The sequence below is a fragment of the Molossus molossus genome, unplaced genomic scaffold (genome assembly GCF_014108415.1).
Source record: "Molossus molossus isolate mMolMol1 unplaced genomic scaffold, mMolMol1.p scaffold_m16_p_1, whole genome shotgun sequence".
NCBI lineage: Eukaryota > Metazoa > Chordata > Mammalia > Chiroptera > Molossidae > Molossus > Molossus molossus.
In genome coordinates this window covers 120,699,488-120,708,973 of record NW_023425344.1, presented here as the reverse complement: position 1 = coordinate 120,708,973, position 9,486 = coordinate 120,699,488, and the positions used below count along the sequence as shown (strand labels likewise).

Below are 9,486 nucleotides of genomic sequence, written 5' to 3'. Positions count from 1 at the left end.
GTGGCCTTTTGTGTTTGGTTTCTTTCAGTTAGCATGATGTTCTCAGGCTCATCTCTATTACAGCACATAAAACAAATTATTATTATTATTATTATTATTTGTTAATCCTTACCCGAGGATATTTTTCCATTGATTTTTTTTTTTCACATAGAGTGGAAGGGAGGGAGGGTGAGAGAGAGAGAAACATCAGATATGAGAGAGACACATTGATTGGTTGCCTCCCACACGACCCCGGGGCCGGGGATAAAAAATATGAACAATAAAATGAACCTGCAACCCAGGTATGTGCCCTTGACTAGAAATTGAACCTGTGACCTTTGGTCCATAGGCCAATGCTCTAACTGCAGAGCCAAACCAGCCAGGTAGAAATAAGTTATTTTTTAAGTAAAAACAAAAAACAAAACAGTACAAGAATGATTGGGCATCAAAATTTTCACACCCTTCATAAAGAAGCTTGCTCCAGCTAACTTCACTTGTTCCCTGCAGAGGCCTGAAAGCCTTATTGAGTAGGAGCTATCTACCCCTGCCAGAAAGCACAGTGCGTGAAGGGCACCTGCCGGCCACTGCACAGTGCTTCTGGAAGACAGCTGGGCTGGGGCTCACGTCCCACGATGCATCTCTCCTCAGTCCCTCAAACTAGACCAGCTCCTGGATATGTGGATACAGCCTCTGCCCCTACTTGGCACTACTCTCTGCCATCCCAGATGAACAGGGCCTTTCAGCATTGAAATCTGGGTCACAGTCTGCTAATGCAGCCCGACAATCAAAGGCCTTGTTCTCCATCTGTGACTAGCCTTGGGTTCTAATATGGCTACAGGGCCTGAACCGGGCATGACTAGTGAGGAACACACCACAACTTTTGAGCTGAGAACCTCTCTCTCTACACTGACCAGAGCCTACCCTGTTGAACCCAAGTGAGACTACCTTCAAGGAAGGCTATGTACAACTGTCCCCATGACCCAGTAACCTTTCCCACCATTCCCCACCCCCAGGCTCTGGGCCTCACCCTCCTGTATGCAACTGCCTGATCACAATGAGTAGGATAATGTGTTTATTAGTCAGCAACTTGAGAGACTCTCCTGTGTTTTATTCACTTTATACCCGCCAGTGCCTGGTCCAGAAAATGCTGTTCATCAATGTGTGTTCAATTAGAGAGGAACAAGACAGCATCCTCAACCAGATTGTGAGCTGCCTGAGACCACTGGCTTCACCTTCTAACTGGCCCCTTTTCTTTCGCCTCCCATAGTAAAACCAGACAAAAGATTGGGAGCAGGGTGGGAATGTAGATGAGTAATGGCTCCATTCAAGATTCAAAAATCTCCACCTGTAGAACTTCTGCACAATATCTTTATTTAGTTAAGGAAGATATGTCCTACACATTTCTGGATAAGTGGGCATGAATTTTCTCTATCACATTTAATAAGTTGTTCTTAAGTTTTTACATATAATAAATGCAAACATGCAAGTACAATGCAGGCAAAAATGAAAAGCTCCTTGCATACAAACATTTTATTTTTATTACTATTTTTGAAAATCTTCACCTGAGGATATTTTTCCATTGATTTTTAGAGAGAGTGAAAGGGGGATAGAGAAAGAGAAACATTGATGTGAGAGAGACACATCAATTGGCTGCCTCCCGAATGACCCTGATTGGGGCTAGGGTATGAACCACAACCGAGGTATGTGCCCTTGACAGGGAATTGAACCTGCAACCCTTTGGTCCACAGGCCAATGCTCTAACTGCTGAGCCAAACTGGCCAGAGCCATACAAACATTTTAAAAAGACATGTTAATGCTGGGCATAGAGAAAGGAGACTAATAGAAGGTGATTGAATTACCAACCCTCACTTCCCGACCTGTTCCTGGTGCCTAGATATAGGACTCTCTCTGCTCTTCTAAGTCACAAGTCCCCAGCTCCTCATGAACAGGAACAGAGGACTCCTCATAAGGCCAAGAGACAGCACTCTTTGTGACTTCAAAGAGGAAGACGATTCCATCAGGCACAGTGTTGCAGATCTCTGTGGTCAGATTCCTTAGCCTTGTTCAAGTAGGGAGACCATCTCTATGCCAGTATCCTGAGCTGCCTCTTACCTTCACTTTTGATGGCTATTAGTTGTCAAATAAATTTGACAAGCCCCGGTGTGGCTTATTCTAAATGTTTCTCAAGTCAGTCAGCCCACACAGAGAGCCAGCTAGCTGCTGGGCCCAGGGGCTTCCAAAGAGCTCCTGAGATGTTTCCAGAGGCCTGAGAATCTTCTAACCCTACCAGATCTCGTAGCTCAAGCACTAGTTTAGAAGGTTCCATCAGCTCCTGTGTGGCCCCTACAGTGTCCACTGTCAGCATTCACTATGCAGAGAGGAAAGTCCAGGGTGGTGGTGCAGGCATGACAGCCAGACAGCAAAAAATCAGCCAGTTCAATATCTGTGGGTTTCATGCCAAAGCTTAGACCACCATTGGCCAGCCACCTGGCCTGTCTGGGCAGCCAGGCGAGGGAGACAGACATGGGGCCTTACTTTAGTCCATATACCTCATCAGGGTTGGTGGGAGGGACATGGTATAGAAGGTAGGGGGATCTCACTGAGGCCCTGTGCTTGACTGAGTTTCCTCCATCCCCAGTGCCGGCAGACACACAAGTCTGAGAGGCTGTTACAGGTACATGGCTCTGCAGGATTCTCAGCCCCTTAAGAGCGAACCTGCACCTGGAAGTGCTCGCAGCGGGCATGCTTCATGGACAGCCCGTAGATGGGGGTCATGTCCACCTTCACGCCTGGTGGGATGCTGAATTCTACCTGCTGCAGCAGGATGGCCAGGAAAAGAAAGACCTCGAAGCGGGCAATGGTCTCACCAATGCACTTCCGCTTGCCTAGGCCAAAGAGAACCACCTGCTCACTCAGTGCCTTGTTGATAGTTCCATTGGGGGTGAGAAACCGTTCTGGCCGGAACTCAGATGGGTCATCCCACAGTTTCCTGTAATCAGAGAGAGGCAGCTGAAGTGGCAGCCTGGAGGCACAGAAGCATCTACTGGGTTGCAGCCCAAGAGCAGGGGATAGACAAGTGGGCCAGGGATAGCAAGGTCTGAAACTCAGAAGAAGGTGGAATTTATTCTGCTCCCTCTCAACTTACTGGTCATGGTTGATCTGCCACTGGTTCACAAAGACACAGCGCCCCTTGGGGATGTAAAAGCCACTCAGACTTGTGTCTCTGGTGGTACTGTGAAAGGAGAAAGCTCAGTCAAGCTCAGGGCCACAGTGAGATCCCCCTACCTCCCACACCATGTCCCTCCCACCAACCCTGATCAGGTATATGGACTGAGGTAAGGCCCAGTACCATACAGCAGTTGATCCATGGGGACTTACCTGTGGGGGATAGTGAAGGGGACAAAGGAGGAGTGGCGGAAGGTCTCCAGGATGAAGGCCTCCATATAGGGCAGCTGGGGTCTGTCGGAAAGCCGGGGCTGCCGTGCCCTGCCGATCACTGTGTCTGCAGAGCACAAAGGACCAGGCAGATGAACAGGCCTCCCAGACCTTGGCTGAGTCCCCTGCCTTGAGCATTTTGTAGGAGGCCACCTACCAAGCTCCTCCTGGATCTTTTTCTGCACACTGGGGCTCGTCACCAGGTATAGGAGGCTCCAAGAGATGGCAGTTGTGACTGTGTCAAACCCTGGCCAGGAAAGAACAGAGGGAGAAGTTAGGCAGTTGGTGAGTCAGGGCAGTTGGACACAGGAAAGGCAAATGGGGTAGCTCATACCAGCTCCAAAGAGGTCCAAGACAACACTAACAATCTTCTCATCTGACAGCTGGATATTGGCATTCTCATCCAGCCTCTTGTCCTGACAGTGATCAATCAGGCTGTCTGTGATGTCCCGGATGTGGCCCTGAGTAGGGAAGGCCCACAGGTGAGTAAGATCCTGAACCCAGACCTACCTCTCCATCCAGACCTCGTCCCTTACCATCCCTAGCATCTTTATTCAAGAGGTGACCCCCCACCCACCCAAGGCTGCCATCCCAGTTTCTCTCTGCCTGTCCAAGGCCCTCTCCTGCCCCAACTCAAGGGACACCTGACACACACAGTCTGGTACCATTATCATCTAGATGTGCTCTTTACCCCTTCTTCTCCCCTGAGGCCAGGAAACTAACTTTTAAACTCTTCCTAGTCCCTGTAACTGGCCTAGGTTACTGTGTGGACTGGTAATTAGGTAAATATTGCTGTCTGACAGAAGGATAAAAGGGCTGGTCAAAAAAAAGTTCTATTTCCCTGCCATGGATGGAGTCCTGTCCATTACTGGTTTCAAAATCCCAGGGTAAAGGTCCCTGAGAGCCAAACCCCATGCTACTCCAGTTATCACTGACCTCCAGACCCCTGACCCTACCAGCTCCTAACCACCCACCTGCCTCTCCCCAGCCTGTACCTTCTCAAATGTTTTATAGTGTTCCTTAACCATCTTTTGCATGAAGATGTAGAGCTTCTTATTCAGGTCCTTGAAGACATTCAGGGCAGGGTTGGGCAGGTAACGAAGGATAGGAAGGAAGTCGGCTGGGTTTCCAGAAGCAGCCACCTCCCCGAACTCATTACTCAGGTTGACTATACTAAGTAGCTCTTGGTTATCATGGTCATAGCGCTGACCAAAGCATATGGCACAGATGACGTTGGCCACTGACACCACTACATACCTGTAGGGGTCAAAGTGTCCAGCCCCTGCCATCAGCTCCTGAAACTTGCTGATGAGGGCCTCAGCCTCCTTGCTCACATGTTCCTCCAGGTAGCAGGACGACGAGGAAGCCGGGTCTGAGGCGATGGAGAAGGTGTTGAGGGCCTTTTGGGCCAGACGACGGCGGGCAGCCCACACTGGTCCAGAATCTGGGTTAAAGGTCATGCTCTGGCCACCACAGATCAGGGTGAAGCTGTAGAGGTCAGGCCGGCCCTTGAAATCATCGCCCTGCCGCACCAGGGCCTGCCGGATGGTGTCGAGGCCACTGAGCACCAGCACAGGTGTGCAGCCAATGCGGATCTCTAGCACGTCCCCATAACGCTGGCTCAGCTGCGACAGTGCCAGGTGTGGGTTCTTCCCCAAGGTGAGCATGTGTCCAAGCAGGGGCCAGCCCCAGGGCCCTGGTGGACTCTTCAGGCCTTTGGGGACCTGAGGCTTCCAGGCCCTCAACACCCAGAATACCAGGCAGAAGATGGTGGAGGCCAGGAGAAGCTCCGTGGCCGAGATGGGGATGGAGAGTCGAAGCACAAAAAACATGATCAGCGTAGAGTTGGCAAGGTAGCTGCTGAAAGGTGAGCAGGAGGGAAAGATCAAGATATCATATGGGGGAATGGGAGGAACCAATGCCCAAATATATTAGCATGCTGGTCAAGGAAAGAGGAAACCTTATCTAGAACTGCTCACTGGGCATGAAGGGAAGGAGGAGGTGGGAGAAGCTGTCGAGCTGCCACCGTGTGCCAAGAATTTCAGCATTCCTGGCCACAGCCTATGGCATAGGCTACACCAAGGCTCAGAGAAGGTAAGTAACTTGCCCAAGGTCACATAGCCAGGAAGTACTGGATCCACATGCCCAACCAAAATTGCTTAATTCCAGAACACCCTCTCTTGTCTGTGTACTAGTTTAAAACTGCTTCCCAGCATCACTCTGTGATTTCCATATACACCTGTACTATTACTTCACATTTTTCTAAAATCAACTTTAAATCTACCCACTTAGCATCATCCCAAACAATATCTGAGTGAAAGTACAGGTTTGATTTTTTCCTCCCTAACATATGTTAAAATAAACACCTAATTGACATGTATCACCTAAATCCCCTTGAGTACTACCCATCACCCTTAGGGAAATACTGCTATTGGGAGAACTAGGCATTATCCACTCCTTTATCCTCATTTCACATTTGGGGAAATTGACCTTCAGAGGGGGCACTGACTTGGCTAAAGTCACCCAGCACTCAGTGACTGAGCCAGGATTCAGACCTCTTAGCAAAAGTTCCCTGGGAGGTTTTCAGCTCCTGACATAGCTACCTCCCTTTGAAGAGTGGTCGCAGAACCCTCAGTTCTCTCCTGCTCAACCCCAGGGTCTAGGGTATCCTGCCAGACCCTGGGATAAGGTGTAAAGGGGACAGGGGATGAGAAGACCACTGCCTAAACTACACTGCTCTCAGCCCCAGCTCTCTGAGTTCAACTGACCCACAGTTTAAAAGCATCTGGAGCCCTGGCCGGTTTGGCTCAGCGGTTAGAGTGTCGGCCTGCGGTCCTGAGAGACCCGGGTTCGGTTCCCGCTAAGGGCATGTACCTCGGTTGCAGTTTGTCCCCGGCCCTGGTTGGTCGTGAGGGTGGCAGCCACTCGATGTGTTCCTTTCGCATCGATGTTTCTCTCTCTCTCTCTGTTCCTCTCTCTCCCTCCCACTCTACCTGAACAAAAAATGGAAAAATGTCCTCGAGTGAGGATAAAAAAAATAATAAAATAAAATAAATAAATAAAAGCATCTGGAGCCCTGGCTGGGTTTGCTCAGTGGTTAGAGTGTTGTCCTGCTAACCAAAAGGTTGCAGGTTTTGATTCCCGGTCAAGGCCACATACCTGGGTTGCGGGTTTGATTCTTGGCTCCAGTTGGGGTTGTGCAGGAGGCAACCAATCAATGTGTCTCATATAGATGTTTCTAAATCAATGGAAAAAATATCCTCGGTTGAGGACTAACAAAAAAATAATAAATAAAAGAGCAGGAGACCAGTAAGATTGAGGATCCCAGTCAGAGAAATCTAGGCTGGGGTTTTTGTTGGGCTCAATTATCAATGAATGAATAGTCTGGGTCTCCTCCATATGCCATTCACTAGAGAGAAGAAAATAAATGGAAGGCTCCCACCAGTCCAGGGCTGCATGAAAACTCCAGACTGGCATGAGGCAAATTAGGAATGGATCTGAACTTAACAGAAGCTGAAACAATACTTTCTAGGCTTGGATTATAAAGGGTGTGCAAATTAATGGACTACTGTCTCCAAGGCATCAGGCTCTGACTGAGACATCTTCCTGGTGCCCTGGACTGGAGGACAGGAGACCCAGTGTTCCAGGCTCCATGGCATGGCCTTGGACTGGTCATTTTACCTTTCTAGGCTCCAGTTATATCACCTGAGAGAGGGAATGGGACATGATCTCCGATTCAGGGTGCCCAGATGGATCTCAGAGAAGAGAAAACTCAGCTCTGGCCTGGGGAACCTCACAGTCTGAGGTTTCCCTACAGGAGAGCCACCTAAGTTGGGGACGTTGGCTATATGATTCCTACTGTCTGTCTAGGGAGGCTTCCTGGAGGAGCTGGATCTCAAAGCACACACAAAAAAGCCTGACTCCCTAAATGAACAGGGGACACTGCTAGACCTTGGTATGCCATGGTGTCCCCTTGTACACATTGGGTGCCCCAAGGATCTCTAGCCTTACTTAGCAAGATGGTAGAAGGACAAGAGAGATATGACTGGTGAGTTTTCAAGGATCGGTGGTCCAGCTCCCCGAAACTGACAGTATCTCACACTGCTCCCCAGCAGAGGCCAGAGAAGTCAGTCAATGGTATAGGAAAGGCCCCTGGGTAGTGCCCAAGACTCCTGCTCAGATCAGCCTCTCTTGTCCAAGTCAGCACATCTTGGCTCTGACAAACCATGCCTTGGGAGGGTAGAGCCAGCCAGAGGTAACTTTTAGATAAGGCAGGAACAGCTGGTAAGAACACAACCAATCCCATCCATTCACCCTGACCACCCAGGGAGAAGCCCTTCATCACACAACCTGAGGAGAGGCTGTGCATGCACCTAGCTTTGGACAACTGTGTCCTTATTCCAGCCAACCAGGTGACTCTGATGGGGAAGGCCCAAGGCATTCAGAGTCAGTGAGGGATAAAGCCTGGGTCCTGGAGTCCAATGAGGGAGAGACAACTGCATCTACAGTTCTGGTTCTAGCTGTGGGATATTGGGCAAGTCCTGCCCTTCCCTCGGCCTCAGTTGCCTCTCTAGGGAGCTGGACTACTCAGTCACTAAGGCCACTGCTAGCCTTCTTTTTTGAGTTGCTAGACCAGTGACCCCCTGAAAAGACCTGGAGGCATCAGATTTTTCCTTCTATTTAAAGGGAAGGGGCAAGCCAGAAGTCCCCTGCACTCACCTGCGGCTGTGAGGAGGTGTCAAATTGAGCTGGAAAGAGTGGTCTTTGGAGCCAGGACCCCAAAGAAGATCAGGGAAGGCTCCAAGGAACTGTCACTTTCAGGGTGAGGGTGAAGGCACAACCAACTTTATAGGCGGCTTGCACGCGTGGCCACGCCCCTTGGCGCTGGGATGGGACTAAGGAAGGGGTGGCTTGAGGGAGGATGGTCGCTCTAGGGTGGATGGGAAGTGGGGGAGGCGGATGCAGTGGGACAGATAAGAACACCCTAAGGGAACACTTCACCCAAGTGCCTGGCACGTAAAGGGCTGAGGACTGGGGACACCTGGGACCCCCAGTTCCAAGGCACCCCATGGACAGCGCAGAGGCCAGTTGAGGCGGGGGTTTGTAAGGAGTCCCAGGATAGCCCGAAAACAGGGTATGGGGGCGGGGCTGCTACCTCGGGTACGTGAACGCCTCACCCTCATTTTTGCACCACTGGACGTGCAAGTGCCTCCCCCTCACTACTAGCGGACCCAAGTCAGGCAGGCAGGGGCGGGGCTGCCGGGTGGTGACCTCCTTTCCCCGGGTTACTGTCCTGGCTCGCGTGAGAAGAGCGGCGACCCCTGCCCCCTCGGAGGTCACCGGGCCCGGAAGGCCAGCGGCGCCGATGGGCTGCTCCCCCCCCTCCGCCCCCCCAGCCCCTAGAGCCCCAGCAACTAGCAAAAAAGTCCGCGCTCCCTGACCAGGAAATGGGAATAGAGAATGTGCACTCTCCCGGAGCGAGCGCTCACTAGCGGTTCGGTGCCGCCTCTGGGGCCCTTTGGAATGCTGCAAACAGGGCTACCTCCAGCCGGGACCCACCAGCCCTCCAGGTCTTCTCTAGGGTCCCGGGGTTGCTAGTGCTTTGGCCCGACAGAAAAACGGTTGGTGAGGGGGACCGCGCGGCCAGCTCCCGGTGGGTGAGAAAAGGGTAAAGAGAGGCCCTCGGGCAGGAAAGGGGGTCAGGTAATGAGGAGGGGGCGCCAGACACAGACGCCTCCCCAGACTAGCGTGCTAGAGTCTGGAACCTCCCTCCAGGGGCAGAGGTCACGGGGCCCATCCCCGCCCGGCTTGGCACGGACGGACGAGGTGCGCTGCAGTTGCGTGAGAAGGCCCGGGAGTCCCGCGCATCCACCCAGCCGCCCAACGTCCCGGCCCTGGTGGGGTCTAGGCATAGTCACGCGAGGGTGGGAGGGGACTTGGGGCGGGGTTCTTAAAGGGCCAGTCTCTAGCGAAGCAAGAGGATGGAGGGAGAGGAGAGGCAGAGCCTGGCGGGTGTGCTATTGGATGGAGGCTGCAAGGGCCCAGGTTTGCGTGCGGAGCTGGGCTTTTGTT

General features: G+C 51.7%; 2 protein-coding genes across 3 annotated transcripts in view; one reads left to right on the top strand and one right to left on the bottom strand.

Annotated features, from left to right (window-relative positions):
- Positions 1–1,770: 1,770 nt before the first annotated feature.
- LOC118643668 (cytochrome P450 1A1) lies at positions 1,771–8,247 on the bottom strand. 2 transcript variants are annotated; one of them, XM_036281985.1, is made up of 7 exons: positions 8,134–8,247; positions 4,410–5,274; positions 3,749–3,875; positions 3,572–3,661; positions 3,358–3,481; positions 3,125–3,211; positions 1,771–2,968 (listed from the first exon to the last, which is right to left on the bottom strand). In XM_036281985.1, the coding sequence occupies exons 2-7, from the start codon at positions 5,244–5,246 to the stop codon at positions 2,683–2,685; spliced, it is 1,551 nt and encodes a 516-aa protein (XP_036137878.1). In that variant the 5' UTR covers positions 5,247–5,274; positions 8,134–8,247; the 3' UTR covers positions 1,771–2,682. The 2 variants fall into 2 exon arrangements, with proteins under 2 accessions (XP_036137878.1, XP_036137887.1); XM_036281994.1 differs by having other exon boundaries at positions 4,410–5,271; positions 8,134–8,235.
- LOC118637248 (cytochrome P450 1A2-like) overlaps positions 5,399–9,486 on the top strand; it is a 28,921-nt gene continuing 24,833 nt past the window's right edge. The window contains 1 exon segment of the mRNA XM_036272540.1: positions 5,399–5,508. Within this exon segment, the coding sequence (XP_036128433.1) occupies positions 5,399–5,508 (110 nt within the window).

Coding starts and splice junctions, on each gene's coding strand:
- LOC118643668 (XM_036281985.1), bottom strand. CDS start 5,246: ATGTTTTTTGTGCTTCGACTCTCCATCCCCATCTCGGCCACGGAGCTT. Junction 3,212..3,357: donor CCCTTCACTATCCCCCACAG/GTAAGTCCCCAT, acceptor CTCCTTTCACAG/TACCACCAGAGACACAAGTC. Junction 2,969..3,124: donor TGGCAGATCAACCATGACCA/GTAAGTTGAGAG, acceptor CTCTGATTACAG/GAAACTGTGGGATGACCCAT.